The sequence below is a fragment of the Fundulus heteroclitus genome, chromosome 6, assembly GCF_011125445.2.
Source record: "Fundulus heteroclitus isolate FHET01 chromosome 6, MU-UCD_Fhet_4.1, whole genome shotgun sequence".
Classification (NCBI taxonomy): Eukaryota; Metazoa; Chordata; class Actinopteri; order Cyprinodontiformes; family Fundulidae; genus Fundulus; species Fundulus heteroclitus.
In genome coordinates this window covers 6931975-6959606 of record NC_046366.1, presented here as the reverse complement: position 1 = coordinate 6959606, position 27632 = coordinate 6931975, and the positions used below count along the sequence as shown (strand labels likewise).

General features: G+C 42.3%; 1 protein-coding gene across 3 annotated transcripts in view; it reads right to left on the bottom strand.

Moving 5' to 3' along the window:
• LOC105925305 (SH3-containing GRB2-like protein 3-interacting protein 1) overlaps positions 1 to 26478 on the bottom strand; it is a 28857-nt gene extending 2379 nt beyond the window's left edge. Inside the window, exons 1-21 of one of the 3 annotated variants that reach the window (XM_021315589.2) lie at positions 25768 to 26478; positions 14846 to 14909; positions 14493 to 14538; positions 14146 to 14202; positions 13819 to 13873; positions 12113 to 12285; positions 11976 to 11987; positions 11448 to 11459; positions 10806 to 10830; positions 9422 to 9485; positions 7454 to 7524; positions 7283 to 7357; positions 7133 to 7201; positions 6303 to 7052; positions 4690 to 4811; positions 4451 to 4601; positions 2909 to 3020; positions 2563 to 2718; positions 1209 to 1341; positions 924 to 1126; positions 710 to 774 (exon numbers count right to left, since the gene is read on the bottom strand). In XM_021315589.2, the coding sequence (XP_021171264.2) occupies positions 710 to 774; positions 924 to 1126; positions 1209 to 1341; positions 2563 to 2718; positions 2909 to 3020; positions 4451 to 4601; positions 4690 to 4811; positions 6303 to 7052; positions 7133 to 7201; positions 7283 to 7357; positions 7454 to 7524; positions 9422 to 9485; positions 10806 to 10830; positions 11448 to 11459; positions 11976 to 11987; positions 12113 to 12285; positions 13819 to 13873; positions 14146 to 14202; positions 14493 to 14538; positions 14846 to 14909; positions 25768 to 25777 (2425 nt within the window). In that variant the 5' untranslated portion in view covers positions 25778 to 26478. Of the gene's footprint in view, positions 1 to 709; positions 775 to 923; positions 1127 to 1208; positions 1342 to 2562; positions 2719 to 2908; positions 3021 to 4450; positions 4602 to 4689; positions 4812 to 6302; positions 7053 to 7132; positions 7202 to 7282; positions 7358 to 7453; positions 7525 to 9421; positions 9486 to 10805; positions 10831 to 11447; positions 11492 to 11975; positions 11988 to 12112; positions 12286 to 13818; positions 13874 to 14145; positions 14203 to 14492; positions 14539 to 14845; positions 14910 to 25767 lie in introns of those variants that run through there. The other 2 variants (XM_021315588.2, XM_036137950.1) reach the window with 2 other exon arrangements.
• Positions 26479 to 27632: the final 1154 nt, after the last annotated feature.

Genomic DNA, 27632 nt, shown 5'->3' with positions numbered 1-27632 from the left:
CTTTTACATGCACGCTGATCGCATTATCAATCGGATTACATTATTAATCCGATCACAGTATTCCAATTGGCTTGTTTACATGATGCATTTTTATTCCAATCAGCCCTTTATTCCGATTACTTTTGTCCATGTAAATGTAGCTACTGTCCAGTTGGTGACCCAGGTTGGACAGAGCTTTACTTTGTACTTTAGAATACTTTGGTTTACCAAGTAGTTTATGGTGGATTGTGTAACACTGAGATGTGTCACAGAATCCACCTGCTGTTCAGTCTTATTTTTACTAGAATTTTTTCTTCTACAAAAGAAAATGCCCCAAAAGAGAAATAAGCATACATAACAAAAATGTGTGTGTGTATATATATATATATATATATATATATATATATATATATATATATATATATATATATATATATATATATATAATTTTGTTACTAATATATATATATTTTTTCTAGTTTTTGGTCATAGGGCCCAGAATCTGTGGCATCACCCCTGCTGTCCATCCTGATTTTATGCTGACGCGCATCTGTTTGCTCCGAAGCAGAAAAATTCTACTTTTACGGAAGGTGATCGTGAATTTCATGTTAGATCTTACAGGAGCAGGACGGGTGTCCTCAGTTTTGTTTCTTTCCCCAATGACTGTATTTTTTTTAAGAAAATTATTTTGAACTTAAAAAAAATAAATAAATAAAACGAATGCACTTGCCTCCGTTATCTGATCTTTGAGACAGGCTTTGGATCTTCCACTGAATGGTTTGCTGCTCTGGATTCCTGAATGAGAGACACAGTAAATCATCTCATCTCTAACAGTCCAGCAGATAAACCAGCAAGAACGTGTTTCCCTCTTTATACACGGGAGGTTTGTCGGTTGTTAGATCTCCTTGCAAGACAGTCTCTGAACTCATGAGAGGAACCTTTACCATGTGGCAGGAGGGATCATGGTCTGCAGCCTGGCGAGGCCTCCGTCCACAGGAACCACAAAATGGATGTTGTGCAACGGCACCGGAGCTGCCATGGCCTCAGCGTTGTATTTGTAATCGATTCGAAGGTCGGCGTTGGTGGAATCACCTCGCCAACTCACAGCCAGGTTCAGAGGGGTGGACTGAATCCCCTCCGCTGACACCTAACAGGAAGGAGAATGTGTAAATCCAGCTGGTATGTTTAACAACAGCAGTGATGTTAGGCAGATAAAAGGTACTGCGTACTTGATATTTGATCATATCCACATTGTAGTATGTTGCCTGAGGCTTCTGCTCTGCTACTTTCTTCAGATGGCTCATCAGGTTTGGCATGTTTACCCAGAATTCCTTGGTATCTACACCATCTGTTGTAGCATCACTACAGGATGAGAAGAACATGTTTTGTTCAGGCATAGCGATCATAAAAGGAAATGCATTACCGTCCAGCCCGCTACAGTGCTCTGTATTTTTTTGCAGATAAAAATCTGAAAAGTGTGGCAGTCTCGAACATTAAGTCCACATAAGTCAGGACTTTGCCGAACAACAGCTAGTTTTAATGAGGTCTGTCTCTACCAGCTTTGCATATCTAATTAAGGACGTTGTCATCCAGTCTTCGTTGCTAAATATCTCCAGCCCTGTGAGATTAAACGGACAGCATCTGTAAACAGCTTTTTCAGGTTTTGCGAAAGATCCTCATGGTTATATGTTATACGTTTCAGGCCAACACAATGGAGGTGATGTATCCTCGCTGAAATGCTGCTGATTCAAAGGGATGAACGGCGTGTAAACCATCTTTGCAGAGACCTGCAAATGAACAACTCATTTGATCCAGGTCGTTGAATCAGGGGAAACCTCTAAAACAAGCAGGACTGCACTTAACTCCAGATATTCATCTTATCACTCTGGGGGCATCTCCTCAGTCACTGGCTGCTTCCAGTGCACCAGTCCCCCCCACTCCCCCCCCTCCCCATGTTATAAATTGTGATTGAATAATCTGGTTTTATGTCTAGACGTTAAAGAAGTTTGTCACGTTCTCTCTCTGAGGCACATTTGTGGGCCTTTCATTGACCACATTAATCAATGCTGCTCAGTTTAATTTTCACATTTCCAGTTTATTTCTACAAGTTGTTAGTTTAATAAATCTACCTCTCTGCATCACATTATTTACAACACTATTATAGGTTTACCCAAAGCTTTTTTTTTCAATGTCGCTTGAAGATGCTCCTACCTTCTCCATCATTTATTTATTTTCTTTTTTTGTGTGTTAAGATTTACTGTAAGGCTTTTTTAAAAGCTGGTCCTGGTCCATGTTCTTTCCATTTTCTGATGTTCAGAGTTTTTGGGCATTAATCAACATGAGCAGATTTAAAAAGATTAAATTAATTAAATCACTGGATTGTTAATTTACAAACTACTTGGGGAAAAAAATTACAAAAGTCAAAGTTCAAGAAGCATAAACACCTCTGCAAAGGTGTTTATGCCACTGCACCTCCTTATCTTAAAATTCCCATAGACACAATAAAGGGCATAACTGAATTTCATGGTTCTGGATGAATACCTGAGGGGAAAAAAAACGTATTTCTGCTATGTTTAAACTGACCAGCAGAGCAGCTGCGGATTGGGGAGGACTTGCTCCAGTCGGCTGTAGTTGCTGATGATAAAGGTGAGGACCGGCTGAGTTGGGTGACAAGCAAAATGCCTGGTTATACCAGCAGGGAAGGAGAGGACCATCTCCCCTGTGATCTTCACGGCACATCTGCAGCAGGCGGACAGAAGTCACGGTGAGAAGCAAACACTTTAGGACATGCAATCTAAAGTGCAAAATATTATTCTATCCCAATCTACTCTCACGTTTTTTCTAACTGCAAACATTAGCAATATTTTAACATCGAAAAAATTCTGTATGCTGTCGTACTGAGTAATGTGCTTTCGAACAGGACACTTACCTGCTGGGATCAGCGCCTTTAAAATAGGCATTTATAGTTTCTGTGAAAGCAGCTGCAACCGGCAGAGTGTCCTGGGGTCCCATGGTGAGCGGGCTGGGTCCTCTGGAGCACCCTTAGAACCAAATAAAATCAAAATATAGATATCTTCTGGTGTACATCTCTGCAGCGATGAATTTATAAAAATGTTACCCAAACTATACAAACTAGGGACCAAAAAAAAAAAAAAAAAGGTTACATTTAACTAAACCAACCACAGTGTTGTCCAGAAGATTACATACACTCAGCATGGGAATAAATGTCATTAGTTTAGGGCTTCCAGTAACACGTGGGAACTTTTTTTCAATGTTGATTATACAACAAAGTGGCTTTGAAAAAATGAAATTTTGGTGTGCAAGTTTGAATTTATATTGAGTTTTTCATAATCCTCACAAGGCCAAAATTATACATGTGGGCTTGAACATTTATGTATATTCAACACTAATATTAATTAGATGTCCCTTAGCTAATTAAAGAGAACCCATAATGTTGTAGCTGGATATTTGACCACTCTTCGTATTAAAAATGGTTCAATATAATTGATGGTGATTACCGATGGTGCCGCCACCATGCTTGGCAGTTGGCACGATGTACTTAGATCTGTTAAGTCTCATTTTGACTCCTCCAAACATTATTCTCATCATTTTAGCCAAATGTTAAACACCATTAAACCTTTCTCCAGCAGGTGTTGTTTTGTCCGTAGTTCGGCTGAACTTGACGGTCTTCATTTTGACGCAGGAGTTTCTTTCTTGGCCTTGGACTCTCTAAGTCCATATGGGTTAGTAAGATCTCCAACACACATCCAAGCTTGCTCTGAATTGGATTAGGATGGCTAATATTAATCTTCTGGAAAGACTTCAACTTCAGTCTTATTAAACAATGATTTCCAAGGAATTTAAAGGAGTCCTGCCATTTCTGACAATGGTGCAAAAACTTCCAGCAATAATTACACAAGGACCTGGCGGTGGCTGTGTGGTTTCTCTGCAAGTTACCAAGGAAAATTGTTCCACATATAGTGTATGTAAATATTTGAGTCTTTAAGCATAATTACTACCCTTTATTAAGTAGAAAAGGGAACAGCTTAAAGAAATGATTAAAAGCTCCAAACTAATTTCACATTCATGCCCGTGATGTGACCGTATGTGAGCCTTGGGACCGACGCTGCACGTCTCTATGATTCTGGGATCTGTGAGTAGGAGGTGGGATGGGCAGCAAGACTCCTGCGAGCGCAGCAGATAAAAACGGAGCCTGCCGGAAGGGCTTCATGCACCGAAGGCGCAGCTGCTGCTCTGTAGAGCGACTCACCTTCAAAAGCTAAATAAAACCTGCCGTGGTCAAACCAAACCAGAGGCTGTGAGGCCTCTGGGTGAGCGGAGACATGAGGAGGAGAGAATCATGAGAGGGACAAGACAGTGAGGCAAGAACAGGATGACGAGCGGCAGACGGCGGGTAGACTGAAACTGTGGCGCTCGGCGGCCGAGGCCAGCTGGACGGCAGGTTCCATACCTGTGGTGGGCATGCTGAGGTCCCGTCCTAAGGTTGGAGTGGACGCTGCGCTGTGGGACGTGAAGGAGGAGAGGGAGGAGGAGCTCTCAGCCCGGGCCAGGGGGGCAAAAGGCGGAGGGCTCCCTGAAACCGGAGGGCTGAAGGGCCGACTCTGAGAACAGATCCCAAGAAGGTGTAAAGATGAGCTGAGCGAGTGAGACTGAGCGAAGACAGAAGAAGTCAGGGCTTTTTGTGCGTACCAGGTCTGGGAAGGGTTTCCCGGGGGGCAGCTTGGGTCGTGAGGATGGACGAGGAGGGGGAGGAGGAGGCACCGGGCTCCCTCGGGACTGAGGCGTGACAGGACGGGCTGGAGAGGAGGGGCCTGTGGCAAACATCAGTGTCTGGTTAGCTCTGTCCCCTGAACGCTTTATTTCATGTTACAGTCACAGTAAAATGGAGAGCACTTCTGTCAGTTCTAACGGTTTTACCTATCAGCATGAAATCAAATGCTCTGAGCTTTACCTGCTTTTAAATTTACGGAATTACAAAGTCAACACATAAAAAAATCCCATAACCCATTCCACGCTGTCATTTTAAATAAACACACCGATGTAAAAATGGAAATGCTGTGTGTGAGAATGCTAAGCAAAACAAATGCTGCCTCTGCTGGACTTAAACACTTTGTGTATTCACCATCATCAGTGGGACTACCAGAATAAAAACAGGAGTTTTGGCAGTTTGATGGACGCTGCCAAAGTGGAAAGGCTTTAGCAATGAGCGGGTGAGACGGTTGGGAAGGCCCCAGCAGATCAACCCTGAGGTCCTAACTGGTTTCAGTCAAATTAAACTTTTGATTTATTTTCATTGGGTTCCATTTAGCTCTTCTGAAGAACTGAATGTTGAACTCTGCAAAGTGAAAAGTGTTTTCCCTTTTCCTATGGCCCACAGATCTAAACGTAGAAAAAGAAAGGACATTTTTACGATCCCAACACTAGATGTCAGTAAAACCCACCTTTACTCCTTACTCTGGAGTTGTGTTTGATTTCAGCCTGACTCCCATGCAAAATCCATCTCACCATCTTGTCTCTGTCAGTGTAGGAACTTAGACCTGCGATGTTTGCTCAACTTGACATTTCTCGTGCATTGCTTTCCTGACGTTTGGACACATGCAATGTCTGGTTTCCAAGATGTTTCCAAGTCATTCACAGAATGCTGCAGCTTATTAAAGCCTTCCAACACGTGAGATCATATAACTCCTGCTTTATATGTATTACATCCAGTTGAGTTCAGAATTTCCCATTAAATGCAGAGTAAAGCGGTGCATGGGCAGACACCACTACGATCTTCTGGGGAAGCACTGAGTAGTTGACTCATCTCTCCATGCACACACTACAGAAACGGAACTAAAAGTTCTGCAATTTCACTTTTGCGTCCTCCGTGTCTGTCGTGTCATGTACACTTTTTTCTGCTCACTGTGATTTTTACAACAGTTTTTTTCACATCAGTTTGTGTCTACGTCTGTGAACAATACTTCAAATAAATGAGTGACTGAGCAAAAGAGGCAACAACTAGAAAAGGATTATTTCACTACCATCATGCAAAGCTCTGTAGGGTTAAAACACCGTTGTTAGATGTTAACAATGAAAAAAATTGCTTCAGTCATTTCAGAATGGATAAGTATAAATTATTCTCAGTGGTGCTGAGACAGAATGTTCCTTCCTTTATTTTAGGGAATTCAAATCAATCCTGATATCATCCTTTATAAAATCAACGTCTTCTCCTGTATGCATGTAATGCAATAATTTCAAACACCTTATGGTCTAAATTCACCTGAAGGTGGACTTCATATTTACAAAGAGACCAGAACACTCACTGCTGCCAGCATAGGGCCCAGGGGAAGACATGATGGACCTGTATGCGGTTGGAGGAAGAGGAGGCGGTGTTCCCCTGAAGCTGGGTGTCAGCTCCCTGGGAGAGCCTGTCACGTCGGGTACATCATCCCTCTGGTACGCTCCCTCCGGAGTACTCTTTCCATAGACTAAAGGAGATGTGACCCCTGCCCGAGGGGACCTCCGCTCTGCTGGCAGAGGGGGCACAGAGCTGATGGGAGCAGCGGAGCAGGCGTACCCTGCCAACTGCAGGACCTCCTCGTCAACTCCCTCCTCGTCAAGGAATGCACCGGGAGACTCAGAAGGGGAGAAGTCAGGAGGCAAAGGGGGAGCTGGCTCATCTGGAGGCGGAGGTCCGAGCACGATGGAGGGGGGAGAGTCTAGTGGCGTGAACGGAGGAGGAGAGCCTGGGGAAAACTGTGGAGGAGAAGGCGGAGGCTCGTTTGGCGGCGGCCCGGGAGAGAGGCCAGGTGTGGAAGGGGTGGAGGAGGGCGTGTCTGGAGGAGGAGAGTCTGGTGGCGGTGGGGGAGCCGGTTCATCGGGAGGCGGTGGTCTATCATCCACGAAAGTGACCCATTTGGGAGACGGCGCATCCTCTCTTGTTCTGGGGCTGTCGGCGGGACCGAACACGTCGTCCAGGTCAGGGGCCGGGGACCCCCGGTAGGAGGCTGGGGAAAGAACGTTCAGGTAGATGGGGGCAGAGTTGCGGGCGGCCCTGCCGTTGGGTAGATCAGCTGTGGAAACAAGTTGGACAGTTGCTACTGAGTTACAGCGTGCGGCGGACATCCGCTGATGATTTTAGAAGAAAACTCACCTGCCAAGTCTGAAGGGTAGCCATAACGACTTCTGGATGGGAAGTTCTTTGGAGGAAGTGGTGGAGGAGCTGCAACACAGACAGTTCTGCCTCACCAAACACACACACAGCAGTTGTACTTACAGTCACAACAAAGGGTCGCCTACTCACCTCCTGTTGGGAAACTTCGGCTCAGCTGGGATTCTGAACATGGTCTGGGTTCCCCCCATGCCTCACTACGGATTACTGCTGGTGCAATAATATATAAGCAGTCAGAGCAAAGCAGGAAACACCCAGTGTTAATATAGGAAGCTACTGTACGATGATGAATGGAAGACGGACCATCATATCTGGCATATCTGCTGTCTGAAGGAAGCCTGAACAAGGTAGGAATGCTCTGCGGCTCAGTAGCACTGCAAGAGAAAGCATGTTGATCAAAAACAGAGCCAGCTTCGTTCCAGTTCTGGGCGATCCAGTCAGACATGATCAGCTTTAAGTAATTCAGTTTGGAGCTTACATCAACATATCTTTATATATTTCAACACGGTTATTCTAAATAGTTGATTAGTTTGGTTGCACTACTTCATACTTCATGAACTTTCATGGCATTTTCAGCAATCTAGCAGCTACTTTCCAGACCTTTAATAGAACTTTCCTACATCTCCTAGAAACTTACTGGGTACTTCCCCAGGGGTCACCAACATGGGGGTACAATCCACCAGTGAGCTGCATCTAAACTTTATTTTATTCCGTTACTCTTTTTGTTTAATCACACTTGAATGTAAATAGATTTAAAAAATGACAATATCTATAACAAAGTTTGACAAATTTATTTATTTTACATACAGTTAAGGTGACTCTTCTAGTTCAAAGGTCAGCACTGGTAGCTCTTTGTATGACACACCAGTGAAGTAGCTCTCAGTTTCAAAAGGGTGGTGGTGACCCCTGCCTCACAGTTTAAGGAAACCTACCAGGTATTACTGAACGTTACTGGAACTTTCCGAGTACTCTCCTTGAGGTTTAATGGGACATGCTGTCACGCTCCTTAAACTTACTGGCTTTCAGTAAGTGAGCAGTAGTATGACACTTGTAAGTGGGTACATTTCCATTGTTTACCTTCATGGAAGTTAAATGAAAGTTCTGGAGAAGTTCTATAAAATCTTCATAGAACTAAAAATGGTGCATGAAAATTAAATTAACTTCTAAAATTAACCCGATAGCTCTAAACAATTGAAAAAAGGCTGAAAAGATCCGTTTCTCTTCAAGTACATATGTCTGCTCAATTGTCACCATCATTTACAGATCTGGTTGAAGTAAATTTGTCTGAAGAGAAACTGATCATTTTCAGACATCAAAAAGCTTATGTTTAGACTACAAACAATGGGTCTTGAGAATTAAAGTTCAAGAAAGTACCGTGTGATTTGCATAAAAGTGTTCAGGCCTGTTTTTCTGCTTGCTGCAACAATCATCCTGCACATTTGCAATCAAGATTATCTGATGCACCTGCAAGCAGCTCAGTCAAGCTCACCTTTCGCCTGTTCATCTCCCCGTGTATATCTGACTTCAGCAGAATGGCAGTTGCCAGATTATTGAAAACTTTGAGATGTCCAGCGTTTTTTTCTACCTGATTCCAAGTAGGAATCCGTTGACCACGTGTCAACAGATTTCCTGCCTTGCCAAGCCCTTGTCGGACCTCTATGCTGCCTTCTGTATTCTGGACATAACTTGGACTGATCTCACAACAACGAGCCTTGCCTAGCCCTGCAGATAGGCCAGCCTGTCTCTGCCCTCCCACATTTGACCCACGCCTGCCGTATGGAACAGATTCCAGTCTCTGCCCACCTGCCTGTCACAGCCAGCTCTCGACATCGGCAGGCTCCTGCTGCTGAAGGTTCGTCATCATTAATAAATATTCAAAATTGTAGAACCGTATCTGGCTTGAATATTGGGTTCTCTGTTTTGGGTGTCACATAAAAGAAAGTCATAGAAAAGTTACATGAAGGTGTCATGAAAAATTACAGATAAGCCCCTTGTTACAAGTCACCTGTAATACAACCTGATTATACCAGCACAGATCAATAAATCAATGTAAAATGCCCTTTATTTTTCAGAAATTCAGGTTTTTATCATTTATATAATGGAACAACTCAAAAAAATTTGCATGCAAAATTTCCAAACTTATCCAGACTTGTAAAACATTGAAAATCCTACCCCAGACTTGTCTGAACCTTTCAAGACTATGTAAGAATACCATTTGAAAGTTTTAGGGCTTTGGTAATATTGTTCACTTCACAAGAGTTAGTCACAAACCTCGCCGTCTCAGATGCATAAGTTGGCGTTGGGGTTGAGCGTCTGGGTCTGGCAATTTCCTCACCTATAATAAGAAAAACCAATACAGAAACTCATATATTAGTCTGCATATCAAATTAATAAGACTTAACAATACAATTTGCTTGTTAAAAATAGCCTTGATAGTGTAATCAATATAAAGTGTAATCAAATACTGTGCCTTAAAAAGTATCCATACCCCTTACAATTTTTAATATTTTGTCAATTTAAATGGCTCTGAACACCCCATCCCAATGGTGAAACAGAGGTATTATGGTATCATGGTATTATGATGTCAGGATGCTTTTTCTCAACATAGATGGGGTTATTGGTAGAGTTATTAGCAAACTGTAAATACAGGTTAACACAAAAAGCAAAACTGACAGAAGCTGCAAGATATTTAAGGCTGAGACAGAGCTTCACCTTTTCACAAGAAGCAGGCCCTAAACATACATTGAGAGCTACAAAAAAAAGAAAAAAAAGATTAAAGATTATTCATGCGATGGAATGGGTCAAAGTCGACGTCTAAATCCAACTGAGATAGTCCTTAGTCTTATCAGACCCTAAAGACTATTTGCACGCTGAAGCTTCTCAGGAAGTGTGTTTAGTCTGTCTGTGTGTATATAAATAATAAAATATATATATATATATATATATATATATATATATATATATATATATATATATATATATATAGAGAGAGAGAGAGAGAGAGAGAGAGAGAGAGAGAGAGAGAGAGAGATAGATAGATAGATAGATAGATAGATAGATAGATAGATAGATAGATAGATAGATAGATAGATAGATAGATAGATAGATAGATAGATAGATAGATAGATAGATAGATAGATAGATAGATAGATAGATAGATAGATAGATAGATAGATGATGGATGGATGGATGGATGTGTCTGTCTCAAAAAACTTGAGAGGTGATGCTCACAGGTGCTCTGTATCTCTCACTGAGCTTGAGCAATTTTGCAATTTTTCGGTCTCTGCACCTGCAAAGCTGCTAGGGGCACACCCTCAAAGGACAGTAGTTGTTGTGAACGGTGACTCTACAGGGTATCAACATGAACGAAGTTGAGAACAAGTGCATGCAAAATTTTCCAGATTTGTTTTGCATTAAATATAGGGTAATATCAACACTTTCCTTCAGCTTTACAGATATATACTTCCTTTTGTTGCTCTACCACATAAAATACCAATAGATTACACTGAAGTGTTTTGTTTGTAACCAGAAAAATTTGTGAAGTATAAATACTTTTGCAAGGCACTGCAGTTTAAAATACTGGCTCGAAAGTTGGGACAGAAATAATAATAATTAAAAAACATTGAAAAAATTTACACCAAATAAATTTACTCACATGACAAGTTTCTTTTTATCATCCCCTGCAAAATGTAAAAAGAACAAAAAGGTTAAAAATATAGAAAATCTAGGGTGCATCCAGATGTATCTATTAAATAAATGACATCCAAAAATAATTCTTACTAAAGTAAACCTGAATTTCTACAAATATTGTATATTTGTTCAGTCATTATTTAATGGAAATGTATTTTGAGCTGGAAAATGTATATTTTAATTATTTTAGCAATACAAAATATAAATATACACAAAATACCAAAAGTGTTGTTCAAATGCTGTAAATCAGCTGCTGGCAATGAACTAAGAAGGATGTGCAAAATAAAACAGCAGTAAGATTAGTATTACTACGTACAGTACATGAATACAGAGAACTGTCACCAGTTAGAAGCGTGATACAGAAGGGACGAATGAGTTATTTAGTCTCGAGGTCCTACATTTCATACTTCTTTTATTCACTATATATTTTTTACTAACTATTAAGCTTAAAAGGATACCATTGTTAATAAGATAACACTCTTTGTCCCAAATCATCTGTGAAAACGCTTGATTATCCATTTTTGGATTTGTACATTCGGTGCAGCGAAACGTAAAGCAGAGAGCAGGAGGTCGTCTTTCCGGCTGGCAGAAAGAGAGGCAAACTCACCGGACTGCGTCTCTGAGACCAGCAAAAAGGAAGAGAGAACAGACCTGGGTCAGAAAGTGAGTGACAAATCAGTCAACTGGACACCAACTAAAACTGGATACAGCACATCTTCTTTACTTTAACCGCAAAGCTCCCATAATGCAATAGGTGCCTTTTGGACAACATTAACTCAGGACGCACAGAACGGGCCAGCCCATGCGGCATGGGAAGCTGCGCTGAGACCAGATCACTGGGTCAGAGCTGTCTCTGTTTGCTTTGCATTATGTCACACATGTGCTTTGCCAGAAAGGTTCAAGTAAAGTTTTAACTAAACAGAAAGAATTCACAAAACATCGGTCGGTTTTAGGGCCAAAAAGGAACAAAGTTGACACATAATCCACATGCAGAAACAGGGAGAGCTCCATAGAGACAATCATAAAAACAAAACAAGATCCTCCACCACATCAACACATGCCAGCAGACTGCTTCTTGGTGGTGAGACATTTATTAAAAAAAAACAACAACAACAAAAAAGCACGAGGGGCTTACCGGACTTCTCCTCTACACAGGGACAGCAGTGAGTCGGCAGAAAGGACAAAAACAGTGAGAGACTTAAAGAGATGTTATAAAGTAGAACAGGTGTGTCGGTGCTCAGCGCGCTTCAGCGCTCGGCTCGGCGTCCTCACCAGAGACGGAGACAGGGCCAGGCCTCCCACCGAGGCTTTCAGCTCGTCCATGGACGGGGGCACGCACCGGGCGCTGTCCGCCACCAGCGGCTTGATGCGGATTTTGAACTTTTTCTTGCTGTCCTCGTCGTCTTCTGAGTCGCTGGAGGAGAAGTGCTTTTCTTTGGAAGCTGGTGAACACTTGTCAAGGGCAAAGTGCGACTCGTTCAGCCTGCGCAGATATCCGAGACCAATTCAAAGTGGCTGCCCCTTTCTGTCCCACGATGACGTGAGGGTTGAGCTTAAATGAGCTGAAAAGGCTGAAGTGAGGCAGAAAGCCATGCAGGGCATGGTAGCTGAAATTAGCAATAAAATGGCAAACATTTTCTAGAAAATCTGCCTGGGATGTGGTTTAAACAACCAACGGCGATCTCCAAGCAGGCTGACTGTATTCCAGCCAGCTAGCTCCAACACGGCTGTACGCGGAACATGATCCAAGGTATGTGATTTCATCCAATATTAAAAGCGAGGTGCGCTATGGCGGCTGAACGAGAGAATATTTGGAACACTCTTCCTGATTCATTTATGCCCAAGTTACAAAAACTAAACCCTTTAATGTGGATTGTGCATGTCATCTGGTGGGCTGCTGTGCTAGACCTGCCCCATAAGTGAGGCAATAGCATGTGTGGGAATTAAATCAAGGTAAAAACTTCAAACGGGTATTCAAATACATCCATAGCAGTTTTAAGCTGGGAAGACGAGCGCCTTCCCCCGGTTGCTTTTTGCTTCGGTCTCTGCATCCATCACAGCTTCTCAGTGATCAGAGTCATATTCTAGCTGCGGAGCTTGCAGCTTGAACTGTCTGAGTTTTACGTAAAAGTGCACCTGACTGAACAATAACAAGTGTGGAAAAGAGTGGAATGTCTTAAATGTCTCTCAAGCAAATCACCTTTAAACTCGCTTCTATGTGTCAGTCTTATTGTTTACATTCTCCTTACAACTGCCAGTCCTTACATCCTCGCCTTCCAGCCGCAACATTGATGATCACCACGCAGTTAAAATGCTTGTTTTGTTTCTCACTTTTTTCACACTTTTTTCTAATATTTCTAATATATTTGTGTAGCTGTTGAAAAGAAAATGAATCTCTGGCCATTTTTTTAATGTCACTGTTATTTAAAAGCCACACCGCGTTACTACGCGGGGACCTATAGATGATTGATTCTTTTTAAAGGTGTGGCAGCAGACAGATTTTGTTCACAAAACATCATTAAGGCAGTGATTTTTATGAAAAGGGTAAAAGATAACTAAAAAGCTGAATAATTTAAAATCAGCCCATGGTCTTATGACTGGTTTGATGGCTCTGCCTGAAAGTAGAGGGAACTGGTTAGCCTTCAAGGATTCTAAATGCTTCCTCCATTTCTTTGTCTATGGGAAAAAAACCTTTGGGTAAAGCTGTAGTGGGTAAGGTGGCACTGAGTATGTGGAAGGAGTGACTGAAGTGTTGCAGAACAACCGCACTACTGTGAATATTTTCCAGCGTTCATCTTACTCAATGCTCCTCCTATTTAGCCACTGCAGAGACAAACATGTGGGGAGCGGGCGCTATTGATTGGTCTTATTTAATGCTAAAAGGCACTCAGCCGAAGAGTCACTCTGGCAAACAAGTCAATAGCGATGCCAGCGACATGTTCCGAGAGCGCTGCTTCCTCATCTTGCTGAAAGGATATCATCTCCCTCACCCGGCCGTAGGCTGAAGCCCTCCTCGTCGACATCAGGCGAGGCCTGCAGGAGGGAATATAAGAGGCATAAGCTGAAGCTCTGCTCGCAAATGGGGTTTCGGCTTCGCAAATCTCTTGCTCAAGATGTTGGGCTTCCTGGCCGAGGTCCAAAACACTCAGCTATAACTCTCTCCAAACAGCGTTTGAAACCATGACGCACCCAGGCCAAACACACTGTTTCATGCCAGAGCTACAGAGTGTCGGCCTGTTCTCTAACATCCAAAACAAAAGAGAGGATCTCGATAGGCAAACAAGGCATACGCTGTGGATACTTACATATCTGTCCCAGTCAATCTCCCCGTAGAAACCATTGGGGGCTCCGTTGGTTTTTTTCTGAAACCAAAACAATATTGGTTATTTAAAACCTGTCATAGGGTAGTATAAAGCATGAAGGTGGAGGAGTAACTGAGGCTTATTCTTGCAGCCGCCAGAGCTGGTGACCTTGCAGTTGTTGAATGGGCATGAACTCCTCAACTAGCATGGATTACACCTTCCTATTCTAGTTTAATCCCATTATAAACAATGAAATTAGGAATCTGACTAAGTTTTATTTTTTTTGTTTTCGTTTTTTGGGACCACAAACATGGAGAACATAATTTGAATGAGGACTAAAGTTTACATACTTTTCCTTTCTTTCCACTTTCGCTTCCCTCTTTGTCAGGTGAGCTCCTGTTTAAAATCAGAGAGACGTGTTACACTGGTGGAAAACGTTGTCAAAACCTCATCAGTGGCGTGCAAGTCACCTGACTTTTGACAGATTAGAAACATAAAAATATTTTCTTTTTAAACATTTTTCACGTGTCAGAATGTAAAACTTTTCCTGATCTTCAGTTAAAAGCTTTGCAAAAGAAAGCTTGCATAAAAGGACCTTTAACAGTACTTCAAACGTTTCTATCATTTTTTTGTTGCCTCAGTTATTAGGTTGCATCTAGACTGGCCTTGCAGCATAAACATGCGAGCATTGGAGCAAACTCACGTTGCATCTGTGTCCTTGTCTTTCTTCCCTAAGCCCAGAGCTCTCCTGGTTCGTTTTTTCAGTCCTGGCGCAGAAAACGGAGAGAAAAGTCATCATAAAATTATTTACAGCTCGAGTGGCTTGTATATTCAGTCTATTGCCATGTCAATAAAAGCTACTCAACAGCAAACAGGATTAACAGTGTTGCAAGCCTTGGTGGAACTACAGTTTCCAGAAATAAAATAAAAAATACATTAATGCTGATATTTTTTTAGTCAATTAGCAGTCTTAGCTAGGTGGAGAACGCTTAGCATAGATGGTTTGAGTCCACCCCTTATTTACTGCATAAAACAGAAAGACAAGCTAAGGTGAAGTAAGGCTTCATCAGAGATGCTCAAGGAATGACAGAGGAGCAACAGGAACAACTGGACACAAAGACGCTGGTGAGGAAGGGCTGAAGGACATGTAGAAGAAAAATATATTCAGATCAATAAACCAAAGCAGCAATCTGAGAAAGCATAAAGAATGGAATTTCATAAACCTTATTTATGACTGTGTTTGCTCCTTAGCTGCTTTGAACAAAACATTGGTACTTGAGCTCGCAAAGACGAGATGCCTCTGAGCTCCGTCTGACAAGTCGTAAATCACGAAACATGAAGTTAAAGTTATAAGTTAAAGGCTGGCAACGCAGGATGACCGGAGGTGTCGTGATCTGCGTTGGAAGTCTCTCCATAACCATATGTGAAAATGAAAGAAGATAAGCTGTCCACATGAAAATGTCTGCTAAACTCTAAACAGTTGTTTGGGTCCTGTGCCATTTTCAAATGCCACAAGAATTTGAGGCCCCAACATATCCGGGTTACTTAAAGGTACGTTCACACCGAATGCGAACAAGGCGAAACTTTTGCGTTGATCTCCTGCCGTTGGTCGCTTCACATTTCGCCCCTCTCTCTCGTAAACAATTTGCGCAGACAACGCAGTAAAACTTTGCCCAGCTCGCTTCACCGTGTCATCAAATAGGAGGAGCGTCTTTCTGCTATGTGTTAAATGTGTAACACATAAAAAAAATGTTTGTACTTAAATAAATGGACGAGGAGGACCTTAATGCGACGCGAATTGACATAAAAGTTCAGACAGTTGAATTCGAGCAAAATTTTGCTTCACTGTAGTTGCGCGTCCACCGCTCGTATCGCAGTTTTGCTTCGCTCTATTCGGCCAGTTCGCACCATTCGCATCGCCAACCATTAATTTGCTCCTGATTACGCCTTTACCTAGGGATAACATGTAAATTTGTACATCTGACTTGACACAAACAGCTAGTCCTTAATAAACTTGCGTCTTTTCCTGCTGATAGTTTTCAGCAAATCAGTTTGCCCAAGTGGTAGGCTAGTAGGAGCATGTTTAACCTCCTTCATATGACTCGTTGATAATTCAGCTATTAAAACATTTCACTGTGGTTTATGTGAGGTATTTGTAAACAAAATTTGAAGAAAAGGTTTTCCTCCTGCCTCAGAAATGTAGGACTTTGCTTCTGACGTCATAAAATGTAATGAGCTGTGTTTCACACACTTTCTGATGTTGTGCCATATTAAAGGCATGATGAAATAATGAAGTCAGATTGAATTCTGACCATGTACCATGGGGAAGGAATCAAAATGTGTTTTAAGCAAAGAATTTCCCCACAGCCACCAAGGAGCCACCTTTCAGCAGGGCCCATGCTTTAAACCTCCCCCCACATACAAAGGTCTGAGCACTCCTAGCTGAGACCCAGTCTGCTCTGCCTCCCTGGGTTTGCCGGGTGGCTATCTAGCCACCTCTGCAAGCCACCACAGACTTCCAGTCTTCACTTCTGACCAGACTCACTTCTCTCAGACCACTTCTCCCTGTTGCTATAAAACTTTCCTCCCACAGGACAAAGCTCAGTCTGCTTCTTCTTGCTGGAGCCCTTGAGGGGGCTGCCACCCAGCCTTAACTTTCTTCCTGCCTCAGACATAGGAGGAGGGAGACAGGCCTGAACCACGATGGGCATCGGGCCTCCGATCCTGACCACATGTGGCTGCTGCAGAGCCGCAGACTAGCCCATGGCTGCATGGCCAGAGTCTGCTGCTGAAATGACGTTTTCCCTTTTCACTGCCTTCCTTGGATGACCAAAGTGGACCGAACTCACACGAGGCACCGACTGGTTGGACCGAAAGACCCAAAGGGAAAAGTTATAATTGTCATTGGGAAATGTGATGCGTCCACATGTCTTTAACCTCCTGAGACCCTGCATCCACCTCCGGGGACGTTGCATTTTTGCCTCTCTACCCCCATTTTTTTCAACTTTAACCCTCTGGCTTCATTAGTAGACACTACCAGCTACCTCTAGTGGTAAGATGACAATATTACACTTATTTGAATGGAAGCAAGATGGCGGGGAACCCAGTAAAAATCGTCTACAACAACTCTCATAAGAAAAATGGCCAGGGACATTATCTAAATTATATTTCATGCTTGAAACCAATGTTTCTATGCACAATTACGTCTTTAGATTCATAAGGCATGCAAATTTGACATTTTTTTTTACAACTGAAGCAAAGCACAACATTGGTAAAGATGAAGTACACATTTGAGGACATCAGGGCTATATTTCGTCATTGATTGTGCCATGTAGTTGGATAAACCTGGAAATATTTAGAAGAGTTTACAAATATAAATGGTAATTTGAAGTTGTATTTATTTAGTCACATATTTTGATTTAATTAATCTGGAAATATTTATAATGATTCCCAAGTGTAAATAGTTCTTGCGAGTGGTAAATCTTTCAACCAAATAATTATCTTGCAAGTTGCATTAGCCACCTAATTGTGGTATAGATTTTTATCTGAATTTAGGGTTGATTTTATCATTACAGGGAAACTTACATTGTCAAAAACTGCTAATGGCAATTGTAGACAACTCTGATGTTAAAGATTTATCAGATGGAGAAGCAAATTTTCCATTTGTGGACGAACATATTACTTATATGGACCTCTTACATTTAGAACAACCATTGGATGACTCTGAATCCACCTAATTTTCCTGAAGAGGATTCTGATGATTATTTACTGCCTGATGCAACAGAAGTTAATCACTTCAGCAGTGATGATATTGACAGTGGGAAAAGGTGTGAACTACCACATACAGAAGTACATAAACGCAGGCGTAAACAAAGACACTGAGTCAGAACCCGAACCCAGGGAACCTTGAAATGCTGAACGTGGTGATCACTGGAAGTCTGCTCCTTTCACTCCTAACTTAACTCAGTTTCAGGTCTGTACCGAATTATGGACATCCACATTGTTAATAACATATTCCTTGATGTCCATGCCATGGAAAATAGGATTCATTGATGTGTCTTTTCTAAATTTTTTGATGAAGCATAGACCGAGGTCAACCAACTACTGTCTGCATGTTTTTTGGGTACAACACATTCTTCCATTCTCTGATTTTTATTTTCCCAGTTTCTCAGCTGCTAATAAATACTGTGAATTGATGCATGAGACGAGTAGATACATCTTACGCCATGAGCTTTTCTCAATAATAAACAGACAACACTTTACAAGATGGGGTTTTCAGGGCCATTATACAGTACAATTATGGGAGTATCCAACTACTCAGCAATGTAGATCACTCTGTATTCCAGCAAAGCTTGTTTTTGTAACCCATTTATGAAGTAGCCTGAGGAGAAGCTCATTAAACATTAAGTATCTGTAAATACACTCGAGTAAGGGTCTCTTTTGTGCCAGTTTGGATCACATTTAGATACATTTTAACAATTAATTTCCTTGGATTTCTTTACATAAGTAATTACAGAGTCAGAGTCCAAAGAGACAGATCAAAAACAGTAAGTCCAATTTTGGACCCTTTAAGGCAGCTTATACATCTCTTTGTCTTGGATCTAAGAGAGAAGACCCCTGACTCAGTTTATTTATTGCTTTATGAAAGGCTTTTTATTAAAAGATTTATTTTGGTTGCTCCATTCAACATTCTTACAGAATTAGACCTCCACGTGATGCTGGACCTACTGGAGACAGTACTACAATGGAAAGATTTTAACTAATTAAAGTAAATACAAGTATGTCTCCTAATGAAAACAAATTTAAATGACAATATCAGAGACCCGTGACTAAACCTAACTCATTATTGTTGTTGTACGCTGTACTGTTATTTAAAGCCTGCCAACAAGTCCTGCTGTCGAAATTTGCTGTTTTGTTGGTTTTGTCCACACATGAGTACCTTGAACTTCTCTGAAATATGTCATCAAGGAGTCCAATCAAAGTAGAGTGAACATGCTAGCTTTAGCGTAACACTACAGGAAGTGCTCTGCATTTCAAGATGGCGACACAGATGGCAGCTTTGTTACTTCATTCTCTTGTACTTTTTGTGTTTTTGTGTGTTTACTCTGCTCTCTGCCCATATTTTCTAATCACTTTCACAAGAGATGAAATCATAAACATCACAGCCCTCCTAAGGCATTTTCTTCCTCCATATTTCATTGACCCCAACTTCACTGAGACCCTGGCTGGCAGTGCAGCGGCTCTCTATCGGATTTACCACAGACTCAAAAAGGTAAAAAGGCAGGCATGCTGGTGAAGACTCTGTTCGGTGTCATGAACTGAGGCGGGTGAACCTGAATTCAGCCACACACAGTGTCACAATTAAGAAGTTTATTTAAAAGGATGAATAGTGGCAGATGAAACAGATGAACAGTAGCATGGAGCAGGAGACTAATAGTAGCACGAACAGGCGGTTGGGGATGAACAGGATTCCAAATGGTGCAGCTTAAAGCGGCGCAGATCTGGCGGTTTTAACCGGGGGACCACCAGGGCAGGTAAAGCAGGCATTTGGGACTGTGGGGGGAACCAGGAGCATGGCAGCATGGAGACACGGGCAACTTTGAGTGTCAGCAGCAGGACACAGTAGAGGAAGAGAAAGTGACGTTCCGGCGGCAAAGAGATGGCTGAGGAGGGTTTATGTGTGCTGGTGGGCAGGTGGACTGAGTAAACCTAATTAGTGGCAACAGATGGAAATAACCAAGGGTAGGATGGTGGCTGAAGGTGAACTGGGCTGATGGATAATGGCTGAGGGGTGACAGAAGTCCAGAAAATGTCCAAACAAAAACCCAGACCATGACACAGAGACTCCTCACACCTTTTCCTTCCATCCAACTGTCTAATGTCCACCCCCTGGCTAGTAAAATGGACAAAGTGCTGCTTCTTAGTCTTTTAAAACTCATATTTCCATGGATCTTTCGCCTTCTGTTTAACCAACTTCTGGCTCGTTGAGCATACCCCGGACTGGCCACAACAGATGCCAGCCGTCCAGCTGCTGTGTGCAGATTGCAGTGCGCAGTCTTCGGGGAAAGAGAGAGGAGGTGGAATTGCTTTTACATAAACAAAGGTGGGTGTAATAATATCAAACTATTACAGAAGACATTCAGTATTTTGTTATAAACTCTAAACATTTTTTATTTACCAAAGACGTTCTCCTTGTTTGTTCTGGCCGGTGTTTACATCCCACCACAACCCCTGTAACGCAATGGCAGAAAAGCAGCCCACTAAACACTTATAGTCTGTTATCATTGTTTTCTGGGATTTCAACAGTACAGACCTCCTCCATCAACTTCCAAAATACAGACAACATATTCAGTGCCCCACTCAACATTTCACATTGGCACCACAAAGTCACCACTTTTGCTTGCTGTCACTCGCCCGACATTATTGCCGGCCATTCGCACAGCAGACAAGAGCAATTGAACAACAGGCGACAAGCCAGAAATACAGCAGTACAATGGCACCATCTAGTGGTGCTTTCACTTCCCTGCCATTCCAGCCTCGCCACTCACTATTTTGCAGGCTTGGTCCTTTCTGGACTCATCTCGGTAGTAATAATTGGTTGAATCATACAACTCACGCAGGCAGTCTCTATCTGCTTGTAGAATGAAAGCAGTGCTTCACCCCACATCACAGCCACATTCAGTTCCTGATTGGTTGTCGTGGAGTGAGAAGACACAAAGTTCAGCTTTCGCTTCGCATCCATTGCAGGTTACGTGTCGCTCTGGCACCGCTTTAATTGCCGAAGTTGCGTGTATTGCGTCAGTAGAATTGCCTCTGTGGCTTCACGTAACATCGCTTTTCATCACGTCGCTCCCATGTGGCACCTATATGGATATCAAGTAAGTCTGTCGCTCGGCCTGACACATTCGTGTTCAACGTGAATGCACCTTTACACAGCTGTATGATATGCATGCCAATAAGTTCCTTATGCAAATATGCAACACTGTCAGGATCCTATTTTTAAACGTCTGCTCGGTCTTCAACCCCTACTCAAACATCATTCAGCAGAGGCTCACCCAGCTCACAGTGCTGGCCTCCAGCAGTCAGCGCATCACCTTCTTCCTGACTAATTGGAAGCAGCAGGTAATACTGGGGAGCATATTCTCCCGCACAAGAACCATCAGTATAGCACCCCCAGGGGTGTGTTCTTTTTGACTCCTCTCTCAACATAAATGACTGCACATCATCTGTGAAACTGTTGACGTTTCTATATGACATCACTGAATATTAATGTTGATTAATAGTATTTTGTGTAACTTAAGGTAAAGCTATCAAGCTAACGGCTTGACCCTGATACGCTCCCAACATAACTTCAGTCATCATCCCCTTACAGTGCCCTTGACATTCTTAAGTTACCAATTTGAGTTGAAATATTTCTGGAGAAATAATTACAATAATTAAAATCGAGTGTCCTAAAGGTTATGTTTTTTTTATTTAGTAAATCATTCTTTAAAATGTCATTTTCTCAAATAATGTTTTATCTCACTCTGAGTTGCATTGCTCTTGAGCCAGAAAAGAGTAAACTGCCTTCTCCGGGTCGGGGAGGATATCCTGCCCAAAGTGGAGGAGTTATAGTATCTCAGGGTGTTATTCACGAATGACGGAACGATGGAATTGGAGGTCGATAGGCGGATTGGTGCTGCGTCTGCAGTCGATCTACGTTCCTACCCTCATCTATGGTCACGAGCTTTGGGTCGTGACCGAAAGAACGAGATCCCGGATACAAGCGGCCGAAATGAGTTTTCTCCGTAGTGTGTCTGGGCTCTCCCTTAGAGATAGGGTGAGGAGCTCAGTCATCCGGGGAGGACTCAGAGTAGAGCCGCTGCTCCTCCACGTCGAGAGGAGCCAGTTGAGGTGGCTCGGGCATCTGGTCAGGATGCCTCTTGGACAACTCCCTGGTGAGGTGTTCCGGGCACGTCCCACCGGGAGGAGGCCCAGGGGAAGACCCAGGACACGCTGGAGGGACTATGTCTCTCTGCTGGGCCAGCTCCTCCCCCCCAGGAGGAGCTGGCCCAAGTGGCTGGAGAGAGGGAAGTCTGGGCCTCCCTACTAAGGCTGCTACTCCCGAGACCCGACCCTGGATATGCGGAAGAGGAAGGGTTGATGATGTATGGATCATGGATCTATGCACATATGGATGGATTTGTATTGTGAATGGGTTGAGCATATACCAAATGTTGTTCTAAAGCAGTTGAGGTAAATTAACCTCATTCCAAATTCTTTAAGATTAACTTTGATTCTCTAACTTAGATCCTCATTGACTTCTGAAATTCATTGAATAATTCTTACAGTGATGGTTTTCAACCAACCATTTTTTATTTGTCTTTTTGTTCTTTTGTGAGTACATAAATCCTTAGTTTCTTTAATATAAATTTTGATCAGTAGCTTTAGTTTAGTCTCACTAGCCTAGTCAAGACTAATTGTTGATTGAAATATATTGTTAATGCAACATTATATAATGTGTTTCCTGGATGACCATTTATTTCTGTTTATAAATTCTGATACTTAAAGATAAGTTGTCACTCATTTATTTCACATGAATGCAGAGTTTGCTGTTTGAAGAAGGCTTGAATATCAAAGCAAATTGGGCTAGTATTCACCAGACAATACCTAACAGACCGAGAGTTATTTGATAAATATTAAATAACTTAAAAGCATGTAATTGCACAACATCCCACATAAGACAGTTTGGAAGAAGGCAAGCTGAGACTGAACTTCCTGCAGCAACTCAACAAGAACAACCTTCCACAGGAGCTGCTGAGCCTGTTCACCGTCTATACTGCCATTATTCGGCCCGTCCTGTGTTTGTCTCACACCGTGTGATTTGGCCAATCCACTATACAGGACAGGTCTAGACTACAACGAACAGTTAGGTCCGCAGAGAGGATCATGATGGCTGACCTTCCCTCTATCCAGGACTTATACATGTCTAGGGTCAGATAAAGGGCATCTAACTTCTCCACACACCCAACATTCTTGCCAGGACGAAAATATCTCTTCCTGTTAAGGAAGACCAAAAGTAGAGACTGCAGCTCCCTAAACTGTATTGGTCAGGTATCTAAAAAGGGCACAATACTACTGTAGATCATGATACTGATTAGATTTAGGGTATTATTTTATGGCAACTTAAAGCTACAGAGTTTTCAAGCTTATACAGTTTAAACCTAATAATTACATACACTCACTTTCTTTAGTTAAATCAGACTAAACCTTTCGTCTTTAAGGTCAGTTATGATTTAAATTGTGTCCGTTTCTTGTTTTACATATACTAAACTCCAAAAAAATAAGATCAAATTTCTACACAATCAGAAGCTAACTTAAATTCCTTTACTACAGGATAGAATAGGTCTTGACTTGTATGAGCTGGGTTGAACAAATTTGGGGTCCCGTTTCAGAAACTTCTCGCAATAGTTAGCTGAAGTTTTAGCCTACTCCTCCTGACAGAGCTGGTGCAACTGTGTCATAACCATCTTCTTCTGGAAATGATATGCTAGCTGGTCATTCCCATGGTGTTTATACTTGGATGTAATTGTTTGACGAAGGTAATGAAAAACTCTTTCATTATTTTGGCATTGAGCAAAATGAAATAATCATAGCAACCCTAACTGGCTAAAAATATATAGGGTTTATTCTGATTTATTGTCAGGCACTGAGGAAAAATACAGTTGTATTTAGGTGTCTTTTTTGGAATAGTGTAGAAATAGTGCCATCACAATACCGTTATGCAGCTTAAGTTCAATTTGAGAGACTAACTCATCACCACTAAATATCTGTCTTACACATGTGAAGTGATTGATCTGATCATTTTGACCTTTCAAGATGCTGAGTCTATCTATCACATATTTATATTTCAGATAATTCAAACACCAATGGGTACACATCTCTTCCAGATATGTATCGCTAAGGTCACGTTTCTGAAATTTGACTCCCAAACCAGTGTATGAATTCTTTCCAGCCAGAGTCCTGGAAAGCAGAAAATGAAATACCTACAAAAACTACTGTCAGCATCTGGAAATAACACACCAAAGTAAAATCTGAACCAGAGATCATTACTTTGGCTTCCACTATGGTTCTAGCACAGGTTGGAAGTACTTATGATTTAGATATGTGCTTTTGTCACAACTCAAACAAGACTTTTACTGTGAAGGCAACCTTTCTCAGAGTAAGGCAGGAAAGTAGGTCCATTTAGTTATTTTTGCAGGGTAAATTCTCAAAAGTAGGGTTCTTGACAAAGCCCATTACAATAAATTTACGAGGTCTTTCTCTGTGGTTCTTAAGGGTTTTAAATGTAGAACTGGAATGTATCAAACTAAAGTTTTTGTAACACCAGCACCTACTTTACATTTAGATCACACTCTCTACCTATTTGCAAAAAATAACATCAGAATTTCCATATTATGCATATCTTTACAGTGGCTTGTACAAAAAATTATGTCACTTAATTATTTTTTACATTTTGTCACACTGCAACCACAAACTTCTTTTTTTTCTTTTACAAATAATAAAAACTGAAAAGCGTGCCTTATTTGTGTTCGGCCACTCAACTCAGATAACTAGCATAAATAAAATCCAGAGCAACCAACTGCCTTAGGCGGTCACATAACTAGAAATCAAAGTCCACTGTGTGTAGTTTGACCTCACTAGTGTTCAGTAGTGTTCTGTGAAAGCCTTACAGATTTGTAAGAGAACATGAATGAATCAACAGCATCATGAAGACCAAGGAACACAGCAGAGACAGGTCAAGGCTAAAAGTGTTGAAGAAATTCAACAATGTAGACCAAACTTTTACTTTTTGGATCACATGCAGAACATACTCCAACAGTCTTTGCAGCTAAAAGTCATTCTACAGAAGAATGGTGGCTAAATGGTGGCTAAATACCAAATACACTGCACACTTTTTATTATTTTCAGGAAACTATGCAGTTGTAACTTGAAAAATTAAAGTGATATACCTTTCTAAGATGATGTAACAGTGAATGTGCCGCTGCCGAGGTCTGCGACCAATTTAAGCGACATCTTTCAGTGTGGATTCCCACGTGCCAGTGAACACATCATAGCAGGATGACTGCAGGCCTTTTGCTAATATTAGCCACCATCCATCACCAGGCAGGGAGAGAAGTGCACGCTAAACTCTCTGCAAACGGCAAGCGTGATCCTTTCTACCTTTCATTTAACGAGACACCAAATGGTCAGTAGCAGCACGGTGCTGAATGAGTGCAGCCTGTTCCCTGGTTTCTGAAAACAAGGTCTACAAGGTGGATCCGTATCCTGTGAATGTACAAACCCAGCAATACAAAGGCACACACTGTCACATGTTAAACCTACATCACACTCCCAACCGTCACTGTTGCCCTTCTGTAAATCTGTCACACACACACTGTCACGTGTACACACACACACACACACACACACACATACACACTGCAGCCAGGGTGTTAAACTGTTCAAGCACATACCTCATTTGCTCCACACAGCATGACAGATCACATCAACGGATTCCCTGTCTTTAATGACCAAGCGGGACACAAGAGGGCAAGAGGCGGACGCAGAGAGATACGGGAGAGAAGCAGCGCACAGAACATTTACCTTGCATCATAGTGGCAGATTTTCATCCTATGTTGCCCTCCGGGTGCACACGTGGACAGCAGAAGACAGATCTAGGCGGTCAGATGAAGCCTGGGCAGGGCATGGCTAATTGTGCACGGCTCCCCTGCGAAGCACGATGATGATTTCTTCCGCCCCAGAGGGCCGGGCTCGCTGGCACCCTCAGCGCAGAGAGGCGCAATGAAGACTGCAGGAGCCGTGGAGGACGCCGCTAGAAGAGAAACCAAGGGAATAGGCTCCAAATAAGGGGAAAGGAGGAGGGGGGGGGTCCTCCCTGAGTGCACTAGGCCCCGGACGCCTGAGCAGCATCGACACACGCCATCTCTGAGAAGGGGGGGGATGCTGAGGAGGGAGACAGAGCAGTGCAGGGAGATAGATGGGCAGAGAGAGGCAGAGGAAGAGTGGGAGAGACAGGAGAGGAGGAGGGGAGTGGGAGGCTCTCTGATGTCACATCTGCAGGAAACCAATCCCTGCAAGCATGGTCACATGGCCGCTGTCCTCTAATGCCTTAGCACCGTCTTTCCTTGCCTTTAGCAGGCGCTCAGCTGCATGCCTGCTGTAAAAATCTCAGCTTCGTAGTGATGAGGAGTTGCGCAGTAATTGAGATAAACATTCAGTTCTTTATTTAGAGAAATTCCCATTTGAATGCACGCTAAGAAAAGGTATCTCTGGGAAAGAAAGGGATGGAGTTCCAACAAATTAACCTTATTTTACCCTTGGGCTTCGCCTGGTGTTAGAGGCACTAACTCTTAAACCGAACAGATCAAAATCAAAGTTGTTTTGCACCGTGATTGTATTTATTGGGGGGGGGGGGGGACAGTTAAGACAAGCAGAGAAGCTGCAGCAGTACATTCTATCACTTTTCTTTTGGACCACCATGCAAATGAGTAAAGCCACAATAATAGTAGGTTGTGTCTGATTGACATAATTGGAATAATAATTATTGTGCTGAAACAGTCAGGATTTAATTAAGGAGGAGCATGGTGATCTTTTAACAACCTGGATGTATTTTAGATTTTATGGCTGTAGCGGAGGTGAAAAATTGGGGAATGAGTGAGTGTTTCACCGCCTTTTTCCAAGACAACTTCAATTTTCAGCTTGCTGTTTTGGTGACAATGAGAGGATTAAAAAGGGATAATTACTCAATCTAAATGAACTTCCTTTCGGTCATAATTATAGTTGAATTTGAATAAAAATGTGTGAATCAGAGTAGTTGTGTTGGGAACTAGGTCATAATAAAACACTGTTTATGTCAGCAAGGAATAAAACAGAAGTCAGGGAGGTTAAAAATGTGAATATGCTAAGAGGACATTATCGCCATAATGACATTATAATGACATTATTATGAGGGGCTGTGAATGTAAACGGGTGTTGCGTTCATGCCAAGGCAAATATTAGCTTTGTTATGGCTGTTAGTACCATCCTCAGACAGGATGGTACTAACAGCCAGATGTCCAGATGTCCCCGATTTGGACAACCTGTCCCAGGCAAGAGTTGTCCCCAAAAATGTCTCACATTTCAGTGTTTCATCAATGAGAAACAAAAATTGCGTGCAGCAGGAGTTATTAAGTGACCTGGCTACCATATTCGTCTTTGTGTGGACAGGGCCTGAGCATCACATGATCTGTCAGTATACAAACTCAACTTTTCTGAGAGCCCCCAGAGGCTGCAGAACCACTAAACAGCAGGCATCACACCATGAAGACCAAGGAGCTCTACAGACAAGTCAGGGACAAAGTTGTAGAGAAGTACAACATTTTGAGTTTGCCAAACCTTTTGACCACCAAGGAAAATGCTATGCTCGGCCCAAACCCAACACATCCCAAGACCCCAAGAACACCATGCAA